The sequence below is a fragment of the Rhinopithecus roxellana genome, chromosome 1, assembly GCF_007565055.1.
Source record: "Rhinopithecus roxellana isolate Shanxi Qingling chromosome 1, ASM756505v1, whole genome shotgun sequence".
Taxonomy (NCBI): domain Eukaryota; kingdom Metazoa; phylum Chordata; class Mammalia; order Primates; family Cercopithecidae; genus Rhinopithecus; species Rhinopithecus roxellana.
In genome coordinates, this window is record NC_044549.1 from 171,828,245 (window position 1) to 171,847,394 (window position 19,150).

General features: G+C 38.2%; 1 protein-coding gene across 2 annotated transcripts in view; it reads left to right on the top strand.

Annotated features, from left to right (window-relative positions):
• ZNF385D (zinc finger protein 385D) overlaps nt 1-19,150 on the top strand; it is a 360,213-nt gene that overhangs the window by 194,728 nt on the left and 146,335 nt on the right. For both annotated transcript variants that reach the window (XM_030933306.1, XM_030933313.1), the window contains exon 3: nt 16,458-16,568. In XM_030933306.1, coding sequence (XP_030789166.1) covers nt 16,458-16,568 — 111 coding nt within the window. The remainder of the gene's footprint in view (nt 1-16,457; nt 16,569-19,150) is intronic.

The following is a 19,150-nucleotide window of genomic DNA, read 5'->3' on the forward strand; positions in this document are numbered from 1 at the left end:
GACAGGTACTGAGCCCTTGATAAGTGTGAGCCACTCTGCTAACTGCTGGGTACAAAGAATGATGAGACCCAACCCTGCCTTGACTTTACTCTTTTGGGAGAGACAAAAAGTCAAGAGACATTTTCAGATGGTGTGCAGTGTTGTACTCCGTGCCTGGGAAGACTTGGCCCAGTTGAAGAAGGTCAGATGAGAGTTCAGCAAAAAGAGACATCATAATTGAGTCCTGAAAGCTGGGGAAATACTAGCCAGGGGATGATGGACTAAAAAGCATGGGGAAAAGAGTTTTCAAGTTACAGGAAGTGCAAATGACGTAAAGGTAAAAAAAAAGAGCTTGGTGTATTAAAAAATACTGTTCCTTTAATGTATTTATGTGAGTTATACATGTTATATTTCCTGCTTTCAACCAAATCATCAAATTTGGGCTTGACCTGATTTAGGAGATTAACAGAAATGAGCCTGTCCCTAGTTGAATGAATTTGTTAAACGAACTTGTGTATATCGTTTGCTATTTGGCAAAAGCAAAGTAACCATGAGACTTTTTGTGTACCTCCATTAACCACCACCCTCCACCTCCACCCTGCACAGACCTGGGTCTTGGTCTTGGGTGACTAATATTCCTGTTAAATTTTGTAGCAATTCAAATCCCATAGAAAGTAGAATAAAGGCTACATCACTTCAAATTATTTTTACTCATTCATGACACTGAATGATTGGCACTTTTACATATTTGTAAAGAACTCAAAAGAAAATAATGATACATTTTATAACAGAAATCCATATTTGTTTCACTCTGAATTTTACAACTGTTAATATTGTCATATTTGCTTCCAGTTGTTTTATATTCGTTAAGGAAATGAAACACTATGTATTTAGCTATAATCTTCTTTAGCCACTTACCTAGTCCTATCCCTAGATCTCCAAAAGACAACAACTAGGAGTTTGGTGTGTGCCCTTCCTTGCATTCTAGTTCTAATAATTTTAGATATAAATATGTGCATCCACAATCAATTTATGGAATTGATGCATGTTTATTATTATTATGGAATATTCAGAACATGTATAAGAATATAATATTATAATGAAAATCTAAAAATCCATCACTTAGCTTCAGCAATTATCAACTCAGGACCAATCTTATTTCATCTTATTCCCACCCAGTTACCCCCCTACATCCTCTCAAACATTTTGAAGCACATCTCAGTAGTATCATTTTTTTGCTATATATTTCACTATGTATTTCTAAATGATAATGATTTTTTAAAGCACACAATCATGCCACAATGATTACAACTAAAGATTTTAAAATACTTCATTATTATAAAAAAATCCAGTGTTAACTTTCCTTCAATTGTCTCCATGTTTATTGTGCAGTTTGTAAGAATCAAGAACCATGTAAGGCCCATTGTTTGGAACTGGCTATGTCTCTTAGGTATCTTTACTTACAGGTCTTACCCCAATTATTTTCTAGCTATTTATTTGTTCAAGAAACCTTGTCATTTATTTTGTAGTTTTTTCAGTTAGGAATTTGCAGACTTTATTCACATACAGACTTCAACTTGTGCTTATGTCCCTCTATTACTTGACCAAAGATAATTACATCTAGAGTCTTGATCGCATTCAAGTTCAATATTTTTGGCAAGACTTCTCCTTAGGTGACATTATGCTTCCTCAGGAGATACTTGTAATTGTTGGTCGCTGCCTAGATACATTCTTTCTTTCTTTCCCTTCCCTGCTTCCTCTTTCTTTTTTTGAGATGGAGTTTCACTCTTGTTGCCCAGGCTGGAGTGCAGTGACGTGATCTCGGCTCACTGCAACCTCTGCCTCCTGGGTTCAAGAGATTCTCCTGACTCAGTCTCCCAAGTAGCTTGGCATTACAAGCACCCGCCACCACACCCAGCTAATTTTTGCATTTTTAGTAGAGACGGGGTTTCGCCATGTTGGCCAGGCTTGTCTTGAACTGCTGACCTCAGGTGATCCACCTGCCTTGGCCTTCCAAAGTGCTGGGATTACAGGCATGAGCCAGTGGGCCCAGCCCATTATTTAAGAGTTATAAAATGGTATAATTCTAACTTCCTACTTTGTTGATTATGCATGTGTAATTGTTAAGTGTCTGACGCCATATTCTAGATATTCTTCTGTATTTTGTTGTTTCTCTCTCCCTGCTTATAAATATTTAATGAGTTTCTTGTAACTTTTGTATGGTTTTTCATCCTGTAGCTTTTTGACCATTTGTTGCAGAAACAAAACTGCAGGATACTTCCTTGTAATTATCGCTTGGTGCCCACGAGTCAGAGTTTCTCCAGTTGAATGTTTAAGTCATATGTTAGGTTTACTTTCCATTACTTGGTGTTGCCAAATTTTTCTCCACTTTTCCCAAGTCCTTATCAATACCTAATGTCAGATTTCTTTTTGCCAACCATTTGTGTAAAAACCATAATCTTGTTATTTTAAATTTTATTTTCACTTTAACTGGTACATTTTGTATTTGTACGGGCCATTCAGATAGTCTTCTACAAATTGCTTTTTAATGCACCTTAACCATTTTGCCATTGGTGTTTTGTCTTTCACATAGCGACTTCTAGAGCTCCTCTGTATATCTAGAGAACCTAATTGATTTAGAGGGTGTAGACACTTCCTTTTCCTTTTCACCTTTTTGTTTGTTTAAACATATGTATTTTTCCTTTTGCTGATGATAGAAAATATTGTGCGGTGGTTACAAGTACAGATTGTGGGGTTAGATTTCTTGAATTTAAATCACAGCTCTAGAAGTACCCAGCTATAAAACCCTAATCTAATTAAGTTCATGTCTTCGTGCTAAAAATTCTTATATAAAAAATGGGGGAGTTAAAAAAAAGGGTCTACTTCCTAGGGATATTGTGAATTCCTAATGAGTTATGACATATAAGTCTTTATGGGCAGTGCCTCATGTATCTAAGTACCCACTTTAAGTTAGCAATTATTGTTTTCTTCTAATATAAAGCTTTACATAGTTGAATTTATTTACGTTTCCCTGGAAAGACCCTTTGAGCCATGTTTCTACTCTTTCCAGGTTTTCTGCTGTGCAGGGGTGGCAAGCTGTGATACCTTTTCTCACTCATCATAAGGGTCAGAGCTGACATTCCTATAACAAAATACAGGTTAACAAGAATTTATTTAATCAAAGTTTTACCTGAAACAGTATTCATCAGAAATGGAAACCCAAGGACCTGGGGAAACTCTATTTTTATATGTAGGTTCGATGAAGAAGAGACCACGGTATAGAAATGTGATTGGACAAATGGATATGATCTAAGGTCTTCTTCCTATGTCCTTCACTTTAAAGTACCCAGCATGTCAAGGTACATACTTGGAGGTATTCTGTTCTAAGCCCCATCAATACAATCATTTAGGGGAATTGTATGCCACCATTTAATTGGTAAATATGAAAACTGAAGTGAAAGTATTCTTGGAATATATTGTTAAATGAAAAGCAAAATATCATTGCCATATTATGCTTACAACTGTATAAAATTATGTATCAAAAGTAGAAGGATGTACAAGTATTGTATTATAAAAACTCTGGCTTTATCTTTGCCCTCAGTTCCAGCTAGGTAACCTCTAAAACTTGAAAATATCCCAAGCGATAGTATCTAGACTTCTTGTATCACATCTGAGTTTATATTAATAAGGTGAGTCAGGACGGGGCCCAGGCACCAGAAAGACTAACTGTATAATTAAAGGATTGGGGCTTTGAGCCCAGTAATGTCATCCCAACCTCTGAGGAGCGGAAGGATGCTGGAGATTGAGTTCATGTGCCCTGCGATTCAGTCAATCATGCCTAGATAAAGAAATCCGCAAAAAAAAAAAAAAAAAAAAAACTACAGATGGCAAAATTTGGGTAAGGTATTTTGGTTTGAAAGGTGTAGGGAGGTAAGTGCATCATGATTCCATGGGGAGAAGATATGGGAGCTCTGATTCAGGATCCTCCTAGTTCTAGCCCTATGTGTCTCTTCATTGAGCTGCTTCTGAATCATGTCCTTTACAATAAAATTATAATCATAAGTTTACTGCTATTTTTGAATTTAGTGCTATTTTATAAGTCATTCTAGCAAGTTGTCAAATCTGTTGGGGGCATGGGAGCCCCCAAATTTGTAGCCAATTTGTCACAAATGCAGTTGGCTTGTGGACCCTCAAACTTGTGACTGGTGTTTAGAGTGTTGTTGGGGACTATGCCCTTAAATCGTGGAGTCTACACCAACTCTGGATAGTTAGTGCCAGTATTACATTACACTACTGTAACAACCATTTTAAAAAGCTTTTTGGCCATACCTATTAAAGTTTACCCTATAAATATTCTATAACCTACAAATCTAATTCCTAGTTACGTATCTCAGATAAATGACTACTATATCCAACAAATCACAGCCCAGAATTCTTTTTACTAGTTTATTCCTAATAGATGAACATGGAAAGCAACCCAACTATTCAACAGTAGAACTGGCAAAAATTAGGATATGGTCATAGAATGGAATACTGTACAGCAAAAAAAAAGATCGAAATACGGCTGGGCGCAGTGGCTCAAGCCTGTAATCCCAGCACTTTGGGAGGCCGAGATGGGCAGATCATGAGGTCAGGAGATCAAGACCATCCTTACTAACGCAGTGAAACCCCGTCTCTACTGAAAAATACAGAAAACTAGCCAGGCAAGGTGACGGGCACCTGTAGTCCCAGCTACTCGGCAGGCTGAGGCGGGAGAATGGCGTAAACCCGGGAGCGGAGCTTGCAGTGAGCTGAGATCCGGCCACTGCACTCCAGCCTGGGCGACAGAGTGAGACTCCGTCCAAAGAAAAAAAAAAACAAAAAAACAAAAAAATCGAAATACACAATGTTGAATGAAAGAAGTCAGACACAAAAGAATGCATACTGTATACTTACATTTTTATGAAGTGCAAAAGCAGGTAAAAATATATGATGAGATCTCATAACTGATTTGGCAAGTGCAGGACTGAGAGACTTGGTTGCTGAAAATGTTCCATCTCTTGATTGGGATGGTGTAAACATGAGGGTATGCATATGTTTAAAAAAATCTGCGGGAGGCGCGCCCAAGATGGCCGAATAGGAAAAGCTCCAGTCTCCAGCACCCAGCATGAGTGACACAGAAGATGGGTGATTTCTGCATTTTCAACAGAGATACCAGGTTCATCTCACTGGGGAGTGCCGGACAATCAGTGCTGGTCAGCTGGTGCAGCCTGACCAGTGAGAGCTGAAGCAGGGCGAGGCATCGCCTCACCTGGGAAGTGCAAGGGGGAAGGGAATCCCTTTTCCTAGCCAAGGGAAACTGAGACACACAACACCTGGAAGATAGGGTAACTCCCACCCTAATACTGCGCTTTACCAAGGGTCTTAGCAAACAGCACACCAGGAGATTATATCCCACACCTGGCCTGGAGGGTCCCACGCCCATGGAGCCTCCCTCATTGCTAGCACAGCAGTCTGAGATCTAACTGCAAGGCAGCAGCGAGGCTGGGGAAGGGGCGCCCACCATTGCTGAGGCTTAAGTGGGTAAACAAAGCCACTGGGAAGCTCGAATTGGGTGAAGCCCACTGCAACTCAAGGAGGCTGGCCTGCCTCTGTAGACTCCTCCTCTGGGGACAGGGTATAGCTAAACAAAAAGCAGCAGAAACCTCGGCAGAGGTCAATGCCCCTGTCTGATAGCTTTGAAGAGAGAAATGGATCTCCCAGCACGGACGTTGAGATCTGAGAATGGACAGACTGCCTGCTCAAGTGGGTCCCTGACCCCCAAGTAGCCTAACTGGGAGACATCCCCCACTAGGTGCAGACCGACACCTCACATGGCAGGGTACACCCCTGAGACGAAGCTTCCAGAGCAAGAATCAGACAGCAACACTCGCTGTTCAGCAATATTCTATCTTCTGCAGCCTCTGCTGCTGATACCCAGGCAAACAGGGTCTGCAGTGGACCTCAAGCAAACTCCATCAAACCTACAGCTGAGGGTCCTGAATGTTAGGAGGAAAACTAACAAACAGAAAGGACACCCACACCAAAACCCCATCAGTACGTCACCATCATCAAAGACCAAAGGCAAATAAAACCACAAAGATGGGGAAAAAGCAGGGCAGAAAAGCTGGAAATTCAAAAAATCAGAGCACATCTATCCCTCCTCCAACGGAACACAACTCATCACCAACAATGGAACAAAGCTGGACAGAGAATGACTTTGACGAGTTGAGAGAAGAAGGCTACAGTAGATCAAACTTCTCAGTGCTAAAGGAGGAGCTACATAACCAGCACAAACACTAAAAAACTTGAAAAAATAATAAATGAATGGATAACTAGAATAATCAATGCAGAGAAGACCTTAAAAAAATTGTTAGAGATGAAAACCATAACATGAGAACTATGTGACAAATGCACAAGCTTCAGTAACTGACTCAATCAACTAGAAGAAAGAGTATCAGTGATTGAAGATCAAATGAATGAAATGAAGCGAGAAGAAAAGTGTGGAGAAAAAAGAAATGAACAAAGCCTCCAAGAAGTATGTGATTATGTGAAAAGACCAAATTTACGTCTGATTGGTGTGCCTGGAAGTGATGGGGAAAATGGAACCAAGTTGGAAACCACTCTTCAGGATATCATCCAGGAGAACTTCCCCAACCTAGTAAGGCAGGCCAACATTCAAATTCAGGAAATACAGAGAACGCCACAAAGATACTCCTCGAGAAGAGCAACTCCAAGACACATAATTGTCAGATTCACCAAAGTTGAAATGAAGGAAAAAATGTTAAGAGCAGCCAGAGAGAAAGGTCGGGTTACCCACAAAGGGAAGCCCATCAGACTAACAGCAGATCTCTCAGCACATACTCTCCAAGCCAGAGGAGAGTGGGGGACAATATTCAACATTCTTAAATAATTTTCAACCCAGAATTTCATATCCAGCCAAACTAAGTTTCATAAGTGAAGGAGAAATAAAATCCTTTACACACAAGCAAATGCTTAGAGATTTTGTCACTACCAGGCCTGCCCTACAAGAGATCCTGAAGGAAGCACTAAACATGGAAAGGAACAACAGGTACCAGCCATTGCAAAAACATGTCAAAATGTAAAGTCCATCGATGCTAGGAAGAAACTGCATCAACTAACAAGCAAAATAACCAGCTAATATCATTATGACAGGATCAAGTTCACACATAAAAATATTAACCTTAAATGTAAATGGACTAAATGGTCCAATTAAAAGACACAGACTAGCAAACTGGATAAAGAGTCAAGATCCATCAGTCTGCTGTATTCAGGAGACCCATCTCCCATGCACACACACATAGGCTCAAAATAAAGGGATGGAGGAAGATCTACCAAGCAAATGGAAAACAAAAAAAAGCAGGGGTTGCAATCCTAGTCTCTGATAAAACAGATTTTAAACCATCAAACATCAAAAAAGACAAAGAAGGCCATTACATAAAGGTAAAGGGATCAATTCATCAGGAAGAGCTAACTATCCTAAATATATATGTACCCAATACAGGAGCACCCACATTCATAAAGCAAGTCCTTAGAGACTTACAAAGAGACTTAGACTCCCGTACAATAATAATGGGAGACTTTAACACCCCACTGTCAACATTAGACAGATCAACGAGACAGAAAGTTAACAAGAATATCCAGGAAGTGAACTCATCTCTGCACCAAGTGGACCTAATAGACATCTAAAGAACTCTCCACCCCAAATCAACAGAATATACATTCTTCTCAGCACCACATTGCACTTATTCCAAAATTGACCACATAGTTGGAAATAAAGCACTCCTCAGCAAATGTAAAAGAACAGAAATTATAACAAACTGTCTCTCAGACCACAGTGCAATTAAACTAGAACTCAGGACTAAGAAATTGAATCAAAACCACTCAACTACATGGAAACTGAACAACCTGCTCCTGAATGACTACTGGGTACATAACGAAATGAAGGCAGAAATAAAGATGTTCTTTGAAACCAATGAGAACAAAGATACAACATACCAGAATCTCTGGGACACATTTAAAGCAGTGTGTAGAGGGAAATTTATAGCACTAAATGCCCACAAGAGAAAGCAGGAAATATCTAAAATTGACACCCTAACATCACAATGAAAAGAACTAGAGAAGCAAGAGCAAACACATTCAAAAGCTAGCAGAAGGCAACAAATCACTAAGATCAGAGCAGAACTGAAGGAGACAGAGTCACAAAAACCCTCCAAAAAGTCAATGAATCCAGGAGTTGGTTTTTTGAAAAGATCAACAAAATTGATAGACTGCTAGCAAGACTAATAAATAAGAAAAGAGAGAAGAATCAAATAGACGCAATAAAAAATGATAAAGGGCATATCACCACCAACCCCACAGAAATACAAAGTACCATCAGAGAATACTATAAACACCTCTAAACAAATAAACTAGAAAACCTAAAAGAAATGGATAATTTCCTGGACACTTACACTCTCCCAAGACTAAACCAGAAAGAAGTTGAATCCTTGAATAGACCAACAGCAGGCTCTGAAATTGAGGCAATAATTAATAGCCTACCAACTAAAAAAAGTTCAGGATCAGACGTATTCACAGCTGAATTCTACCAGAGGTACAAGGAGGAGTTGGTACCATTCCTTCTAAAACTATTCCAATCAATAGAAAAAGAGGAAATCCTCCTTAACTCATTTTACGAGGCCAACATCATCCTGATACCAAAGCCTGGCAGAGATACAACAACAAAAGAGAACTTTAGACCAGTATCCCTGATGAACATCACTGCAAAAATCCTCAATAAAATACTGGCAAACCGAATCCAGCAGCACATCAAAAAGCTTATCCACCATGATCAAGTGGGCTTCATCCCTGGGATGCAAGGGTGGTTCAACATACACAAATCAATAAACATAATCCAGCATATAAACAGAACCAAAGACAAAAACCACATGATTTTCTCAATAGATGCAGAAAAGGCCTTTGACAAAATTCAACAGCCCTTCATACTAAAAACTCTCAATAAATTCGGTATTGATATCCAGAACCTACAAAGAACTCAAACAAATTTACAAGGAAAAAACAACCCCATAAAAAGTAGGCAAAGGATATGAACACACTTCTCAAAAGAAGACATTTATGCAGCCAACAGACACATCAAAAAATGCTCATCATCACTAGCCATCAGAGAAATGCAAATCAAAACCACAATGACATACCATCTCATACCAGTTAGAATGGTGATCATTAAAAAGTCAGGGAACAACAGGTGTGGAGAGGATGTGGAGAAATAGGAACACTTTTACACTGTTGGTGGGACTGTAAACTAGTTCAACCATTGTGGAAAACAGTGTAGAGACTCCTCAAGGATCTAGAACCAGAAATACCATTTGATCCAGTCATCCCATTACTGGATATATACCCAAAGGATTATAAATGATGCTGCTATAAAGACACATGCACATGTATATTTATTGCAGTACTAGTCACAACAGCAAAGACTTGGAACCAACCCAAATGTCCATCAATAACAGACTGGATTAAGAAAATGTGGCACATAAACACCATGGAATACTATGCAGCCTTAAAAAGGATGAGTTTATGTCCTTTGTAGGGACATGGATGCAGCTGGAAACCAACATTCTCAGCAAACTATTGCAAGAACAAAAAACGAAATACCTCATGTTCTCACTCATAGGTGGGAATTGAGCAATGAGATCACTTGGACACAGGAAGGGGAGCATCACACACTGGGTCCTATTGTGGGGAGGGGTTGGGGGAAGGGATAGCATTAGGAGATATACCTAAGGTAAATGACGAGTTAATGGGTGCAGCACACCAACATGGCACATGTATACATATGTAACAAACCTGCACATGTACCCTAGAAGTTAAAGTATAATAAAAAAAAAAAATTTTTTAAACTATCACAAAAGTGGCCGGGCGCGGTGGCTCATGCCTGTAATCCCAGCACTTTGGGAGGCCGAGGTGGGCAGATCATGAGGTCAGGATATCAAGACCATCTTGGCTAACACAGTGAAATCCCATCTCTACTAAAAATACAAAAAAGTAGCCGGGCGTGGTGGAGGGCGCCTGTAGTCCCAGCTACTCCGGAGGCTGAGGCAGGAGAATGGCATGATGGCATGAACCCGGGAGGCGGAGCTTGCAGTGAGCCGAGACCGGGCCACTGCACTCCAGCCTGGGTGACAGAGCGAGACTCCTCTCAAAAAAAAACAAAAAAAAAAAAACAAAAAAAAAAAAACAAAAAAAAAAACCCTATCACAAAAGTAAAGGTGCATTATCTTGGGCCATGTTCTGAGAAAGAATATCTGCCTTCAGAGAAGGAGGGGGAAGAGGAGGAGGAGAAGGAAGAGTAGGCGGGGGAGGGGGAGAAGGAAGGGGAGGGGAAGAAGGGGGACAGGGAGGAGGAGCCGGGGAGGGGGAGAAGGAAGGGGAGGGGAAAAAGGGGGACAGGGAGGAGGAGCCGGGGAGGGGGAGGAGGAGCCGGGGAGGGGGAGAAGGAAGGGGAGGGGAAGAAGGGGGACAGGGAGGAGGAGCCGGGGAGGGGGAGGGAGAAGAAGAAAGAAGCCAAACTTTCTCTAATTTTTTATAGCTGGGGAGGGGGAGGGGGAGGGGGAAGGGAAGGAGGAGGGGAGAGGAGAGGGGGAGGAGGGGAGAGGGGAGGGGAGAGGAGAGAGGAGGAGGGGAATGGAGAGGGGAGGAGGGGAGAGGAGAGGGGAGGAGGGGAGAGGAGAGGGGGAGGAGGGGGGAGGAGGGGGGAGGAGGGGAAGGGGGAAGGGAAGGGGGAGGGGAAGGGGGAGGGGAAGGAGGAGGGAGAGGAGGAGGAGGGAGAAGAAGGAAGAAGAAAAACTTTAATTTTTTACAGCGGGTAAAAGATGTCCTTAGGAAAAATAAAGGAGACTTGCAAAGCTTGATGAAACAGGCTTTAGAAACGGCTCTTTAGAATGAGAAGCTCTCTGCCAATGCAAAAGAAAAAAACTATTAGGCCACTATTTTGTTAGTACTAATGTCTGAATATATTGTTCTAAAATATGTTGTAATGTACTGAAATTGTATTTAACTGTCTAATTTATTAACTAAGTTCTTTAGATGGCGAAGGAATGAGTTTTTGAATGGGGATTGTATGTTTGTATATTTTGAGATGATCCACAGCTAAATAAAACTGTATTCAAATCCAAATTGTATGTATTCAAGAAAAAAAAAATCTGCAAAGGATACACTTCAAATGTATGCACTTTTTGTGTGTAAGTTATTTGTCCATTTAAAAAGTTAAAGACAAAGGAGAAAAATGGAATTTCTCAAATGGAAAAATTTTTGTGGCAGTGAGATTTTAAAGAATTTTTAGTGTTTTTTAAAGTATGAATATGGGTAATATAAAAACATTTTACTAATTCAAAGTCAATGTAATAAATACACCAGGATCTCCACTCAGTGTCACTTCATACTGGAGTGTCACAAATATTCATATTTGAATATGATGAATATTACAAAGCTTGATTATGGTGCCTGAGAGACTCACAGGAGTATGGTGGGAGGCTTGTGTTAGCAAGTCTGCCACTTACTAGTTATGTGATATTGAACAAAGGGCCATAAAAGCTCCTCAGTAACTTAAGGATAAAAATTATATGACCATCAAACACACAGAAAGTGCCTGTAAGTTAAAGTTATTGTCACTGGACATTATTACATACAAATACCAGTTGAAAAAGACAACCTTTTTATTTCTGGACTTCTACACTTCCTGGCATTTGAGTTATTATTCTTTGATTTAAAAACTGTGAAATTGTGAAAGCCACAGTAATAATAGGAACACAGAGAGAAGAGGTCTCTTAGAGCAGGAACTGTAAACTCAGGGTTAAGCTTCATCCTCCCTGAAAATACAACAGGAGCCCTAGAGAAGGAAACCTTGAGCTGTGGTTGCTGTACTTGAAGCATGTCCCCTGTATGTTCATTTACAAATCAATTTGGCAGAATCCCCAGAGGGGAGGTGAGGGAAAAACCTAGGCCTTAGATAGAAATGCAAAGGTTCTTCAGCCTGAAATGAAGAAAAACATATTCATTTGGCTTTAAATAAGGCCATGGGCTGAGTTTGAAATTCAATTTTAGCCTAGAGTTTGGGTAAGCATGTCAATAGCTAGTGTATCATTCTTCACTTTTGTTTGTTTGGGTAGTTGATTAATAGGTTTAGAAATCTCTAGCTTTCAAAATATCACAATTTGGAAATCGAATTAATATATCCTAAAATACCATGCAGATTTTACCATTTCTTTTGTGTTTAATTCAGTGCTGCACAGGTTAGGTGAAACATATCTGAAGTTTCTATGTATTACATTCTTCCTTTGGTGTCTACTATTGTATTGAAACCTTAACATTTTATTTATATTTTTAAAATAATTTTCTTTCTCAGATCACTATTTTCTAAAATGTATGCATTGAACAATGATGGTAAATTAAAAAAAAAAAAAAGCCTTGGTTATATTAAGTTAGAAATCATGCATTTAAAACATATTTTTCTTGTATAACATCTCAGAGATTGTAATATTCTGTTGTGTGCTGTTAAATGTCTAGGCTGTAGTACTTTGATTTTCTACACCTTATCTGACCCAAGAACCCCTTTGTTTCCTGCCTACCACACATATTGGCGTTGCTTGAGACAGATTTTGTAGAAAAATTCTTGACCATAATGTGCATACACAAAATAAGATGTTACTATTTTGACAGATCAGACCCATTGGTTCCTGGAGAGAAAAACAACATACATGACTTTCTTTTTATATAAAATATTTGATTATAATAGTAAATAAAGATAAGCTTCGGCAAAATGATCAAACTAGCTGTGTGTCCCCTGATTTGACAGTAGTGGCTACTTTTAGTTATACAGCATGTGGTATCATTTAATTAACTATTTATAACAGACCTGGTTATTATTTACATTTTGCCCTTTCATAATTCCTCATTGTAAATGGTTGTATATATATGTGTGAATATGATTTATTTTTATTAAAGATATTAAAACTTATTTTGTTATACTAGATTTCTAAAGGGATAAAAGATAATTACTTTTGATGGTTTATCTATAGTTTGTGAAATCCATCTTTAAAAGGTAATTCAGTTAAGTTTTTTTTAAGTATTCTGGGAAATAAAATTGTCTCTGCAGAAGAATATACCACTTTGCATTTTGAAATCTGATTTTATAGCCACAGTGATCAGAACATCATTCAATTCAAACAAAATAACTTAATCTAAAGACTATATTACATTTGCATGAAGTGACTAGTACCAAAATACCTCCTCTACAAATTTGAATTAAATGTGGTCACTGCCTTACCAGTGTTACTAAAAAAAAAAAAAACCCCAAATAATACCCTGATCACCAAAATATGATAAAAATTCAACAGTATGTATTTTCGGAGAGCATCTTTGATATACATACACAGTTCATTTTTATTTCAAAGTATCATTATAAGGGGACTTCAATATTCCTTAACAGGTTATAGGCATAATTCACCTTATTCCCTGATAGAAACACACACCATTTGTGCACAGAATGTACACAAGAGAACATGGTAAGGCAACTACCTGTAAGTCAATGACCTCTTTCTGCTTTTAATTTTTCCATCAGCTGGTGGCTGAAGGGAAAATTACCCTTCACTGTTCTCTGTGGTTGTTTTTATAGACCTGATAGAAGAATGAACCTAGAGAGCAGAATGAGGGCTATTGAAGCAGCGCATTCACACATTTGTGTGGCTCTAGGCTTTCTCAAGCTCTGTGCATTGTTAATTCTGGTTCTGAGGAAATAAGATTGAGGAAGGTTTAGAAGCTCAGCTGGGGTGAGGGACTTGGCAATATATGTAGAGAAGAATCCTGTACTATGTCCTGTGGCCCTTCATAGTGCTATTCTACAGCAGGCCCAACCTAAGGAAGAGATATTGCAATTTTAAATTAAGTTTTAATATTTAGATTAAGACACTTAACTGATTTTAGGAATGATCTTAGGTTGCATATTCAGACTTAAGTATCAAAGAATGTACTGAAAATAATGAAATGTTCATCAATGGCAAATGGATAAATACATGTAGTGCATCCTAACAAAGGAATACTACTAAGCAATAAAAAGGAACAAGCTACTAATACATGTAACAACATGGATGAATCTAAGCACCACTGTATTAAACGATAGTTTCCAAACACAAACGACCACATACTGTATGATACCATTTATATGAAATGGCAAAATACAGAGACAGAAATGGAAAAATACATAGACAGAAAGCAGGCCAGTAGTTTCAGGATCTGGGAGTAAGAGGCAGAGAATGACCACATGGGGTAAGAGGAAACTTGTCCAGATAGTGGAAAAGGTCTGTGTGATAATTATCCTCCCTCTATGCGCTTGTCACATTTGTACACTTAATACTGGTGACTTTTATTGTATGTAAATTATATAATACCTAAATGAAATCAGATAAAAAGAAAATATTATAGAATTCACTAGTAAAGGAGAGAGGTGATCCTATAATTTGTTTTTTTGAGACAGAGTCTCACTCTGTCACCCAGGCTGAAATGGAGTGGCATGATCTCAGCTCACTGCAATCTGGATTCAAGCGATTCTCCTGCCTCAGCCTCCCAAACAGCTAGGATTACAGGCACCTGCCACAATACCTGGCTAATTTTCTTGTATTTTTTAGTAGAAACAAAGTTTTACCATGTTAGCCAGGCTGGTCTCGAACTCCTGACCTCAAGTGATCTGCCTGCCTTGGCCTCCCAAAGTGCTGGGATTACAGGAATGAGCTACCGTGACCGGCCTATAATTGTGAATACCTAAAAGTGACCAGAAAAACGAGGGTAGACTGAGCTTCATCCAGAATTTGGGCAACAGTTAATGTCAGATAATAAATATAAAGGGAAGGTGGAAAAGAAAAATGATTACACCCATGAGTTCTTCTCCTTTATCATTGTAACCATGTAATATGTAAATCAGCTAGTCCAGTGATTAGCCTATGGAAAGCATAATAAATGCTAACTGCTACTATTTTTATTGTTGTTCCTATTGTTATTATTCAGAACCACATGTTAAGAGTACCTAGACAACATAAGAGGAGTTGTGAATACAAAGGAGTCAGAAACTTTCTCCTTCCTTCCAGTGGAGAGAGCCTGTGAATTGACTGATTCCAGTAATTGAGAAACACAAAAGGAGATGAAATTGATAAATGACTTGTTTAGGGGAATTAATGAACTATAATGTGTCACAGAAGCTGAATATTAGAGAGTCATTTCTGACACATTCTGAGCACTTTTGAGTGTATCAAATTTCTGATCTATCTCAATCTATTATGAAGACTCTTGTAAGTACTTTGTATCTCATCATGGGAAAAATGGGAAATGTGCCAACAATGAGTATAGAGTTTGAGGCTGTTATTAACCTTGATCTTCACATGTGCTACAACACAGAACATATAATAATAGCCAGTATCTACTTAATGTGCCCAGACTGACTATCCTAAGTAAATTCATGAATTAGCACATTTAAGCTTCATCGCAACTTTAATAAATAGACAAGGATAGTGAAAGAAGTTACATGAAAGAATTAAGATCAAGGGCTGGGTGTGGTGGTTCAAGCCTGTACTCCCAACTACTTGGGAGGCTGAAGTGGGAGGACTGCTTGAACCCAAGAGTTTGAGGCCACAGTGAGCTATGATCTCGCCACTGCACTCCAGCCAGAACAACCATAGGACAAAGCCCTAGTGAAGGGACATTAAACCTTATCAGAGCTGGATTGCTGACATTGTTTTTGTTGTTGCTTGTCCTGTCCTGGAAACAGAATGGAGGGAGATAACTGATATCTGGCCCCAAATCTCTGGCACCCCCCAGTAAGTCCATAGATTAACATTCTATACTAGGTGCTCAACAAGTGATTGCTGAATGACTTAACGTCTCCATGTTTCAATTACTGGAAAGCAGGATTTGCATATTATATTCTTAGAGTCTAAAAGATACCAAACATAGCATAAGGTTGATGTTGGATAATGGTGTATATTTTCATGGCTTCCCAGCTGACCAGTCTATTTTGAAGTCCATTTTTGGGCAATGGTATAGACATACTTCTGTGTTAGATTGCTGGCATTAGCAATAACTTGAATTTTGATAAATCTTTAATTATATTTAAGGGTTATTAAACTGAGACAACTGTTGCTTTTAAATGACAAAAACAGTTAGCATGCAGACTCTAATGGGTACATTTATCATTTCCTTATCATACTGAGCTTTAGGCTTAACGTTATCTATTTTCCAAGAAAGTAAAAATGTTGTTTCTTAGAATAAGATTCTTTATAATGTGAGCAGTAGATTGAAGCTGTACAGAATGGTTGTTTAATGAAATAGGCAAAATTCCAATGGAACTGACAAGCTTTATTTCTATTTGTTGTATTTCTTTTTTCTCATTACAGATGGACCCGATTCAGAAAGCTGTAATAAACCATACATTCGGGGTTCCTCTTCCCCATCGAAGAAAGCAAATCATATCATGCAACATTTGCCAGTTGAGATTTAATTCTGATGTAAGTTTATCATTTAGTATTCACGAAAAAAAAAAAAAACAAAACACATTTTGCTGTTCTAATCTTGCAGGAGAAAAGATTTCTTAGACATTTTCTCCAGTAACTGAACATGTCAAAAATATGTCAAAAATTCAAAGATAACATTTTAACTCATTATGTGCTTTAATTTTGGAATTAATTGTGTTTGATTGTTTACTACAGAAAATTCACACATAAACAAGCTTATACACTTACAGTTTAATTTTTTTTTTTTTTTTTTTTTTTTAGTCTTTTGGGAATGCTACATGTAGGTAAACACTTTGGCTTTGGGAACAGTAAAACTTTGGACCAATGGAACTTTTAATAGGTTACACTCTGAAATAAGATAGGTACCAAATCATATTTTAAGATCAAGATTTTGAGTTTATAAACTCTTTTTGCCTGGAATAGAGGCCTCAGATTCCATATTACTGCTATGTCCTCAATTATATTTGTGCTAGAGCACTCAAGTTGTCCTAGGAGTATTGGTATTTTAACAGGGGGTCCCACAGTCCTAGAACAACTCAAGCCTCAAAAGACTCTTCAGTGGAGAACATGTAGGAGGGAAACATTTGTGGACCTGACTGGTGCTTCACAAGTTATTCAGGGAGTTATTCACCTTTTCTACCATTTCTAAGGACCAGGGTGGACTCTGGATCCATCACAGTGATACTAATTGTGATCTGTGGTCAATGGGGGAAAAAAAAATGTATGTCTTCTCTTCCCCGCTAAACCTGCTTTGATACGGAGTTAATCCTGAGAGTTGCAGAAGAGAAAGGCAACGTTGGTTTAGAAGGAATAGGAATTCGACAGCATTCACACTCTAGGCAAACAGAAGGCTCCATCCTATCGAGGTACCATTTTCTTGTCCTAAGTTGATACACTGTGTGGAGATGACCAAACAGATCTGAATTCTGGAGAATGTTAAGCCTTCCAGTATTTAACCTCCCCAGTCAAGTAGATCTCTTAGATGCTCTGGTGATGAAGACAGGATGCAAGATAATCGAGTATAGGAAATAGATGAGGCATAAACAAAATAGTTTATTCTTCTTTGAGAACATTTCATTTTATTTTGCTTTTGTCTTAAGAACTCATACTTACTAATGCAATAATCAGGTAATTTTATAATATCCATTAACTAAAAAAAGAGAAGAGTGGATTGCCTGCATAACACTTTAGTCCATTTGGCCAGCTAAAGCAAAATACCATAAACTGAGTAGATTATAAACAACAGAAATTTATTTCTCACAGTTCCGGAGGCTGAGAAGTCCAAGATCAAGGTGCTGACAAATTCACTGTCTGGTAAGGGCCTGCTTTCTGGTTCCCAGATGACACATTTTCACTGTATTTTCACATGGTGGAAGGGATAAAGGAGCTCCCTTGAAGCTATTTTATAAGGGCACCAATCTCATTCATAAGGGCTCTGCCCTCATGACTTAATTATATCCCAAAAGGTTCCATCTGCTGCTTACTACCATCAGCTTGGGAGTTAGAATCTCAACATTTGAATTTTCCAGGTATACAAATAATCAGACCATAGCAGCACTTCAGTGGTATTTGCTGCCAAAAACCAAAAAGAATATACCAAACATATAACATTTTATGTGAAGGGATTTTTGTTTTTTAACGCTGAGTACCTTGATTCGAGTTATAGAAATTTACCAGAGACTTGCTTAATTTATTAACAATAAAATATTCTCAAGTGATGATTGTAACATAGTATCTTCAAGCTGTTGTAAAAAAGTCCTCTTAATACATAAATAAGAGTTCTAAACTAAATAGCTTCAACTTTGATCATTTTTAAATACTCAGCAAACAATTACATAGTTTTATAATTATTATTTTAAGTGGCTTTTTAGTTCTTTTCCTAAATTGTATTTATATTTCACTTTGAAACTGATCAGATAGTGACTTAAAAGTCTCCCAGGAGCCATGTTGTCAGCTTCTTATATTTACTGAGACTACTTAAAATATCTCCTCCTGCCTATGATTTCACTGTCAATATTCTCTTTCTTAAGAACACTTCTGTTAAACTAGGAATTAGAAATTTCAAGGTCATTGAACCCAATCTCCTACTAAGTGCAAGAATTTCATCTCTTACATCCAGGCAACGTCTTTTGCTTGATTATTCCCAGTGATGAGTCGCTTACCATTTCCAGACAGTGGTTCTATTTTTGGAGTGTTTCTAATTCTGTAGATTGATGTCAAATTCATGATTGGACACTTTAGAAATATTGTCAGATATGCTTTAGAAAACACATATACATTTTTATATATAATTGTTAATAATGTAAATTGATATGACACAGTACATGGAATATGAACGTACTTTTCAAAAATGTAATCTTATTTAATTTCCTTGGTGAGAGAGTAGCAATTTATTTTGTTACTGAAGTTTCCAAGTAGAATGGGCATCAATATGTATTTATTAGGGACAACTGATTTCTCATGCTAACAATTTTGCTTTCAGGTCTGTCTGGCATGTTGTAAAAGGAACGTGGCCAAGGTATTTGGAGATATGGACTAATCACTTTGGGTCATAATTAAACAGTTGCAGGCTTGAC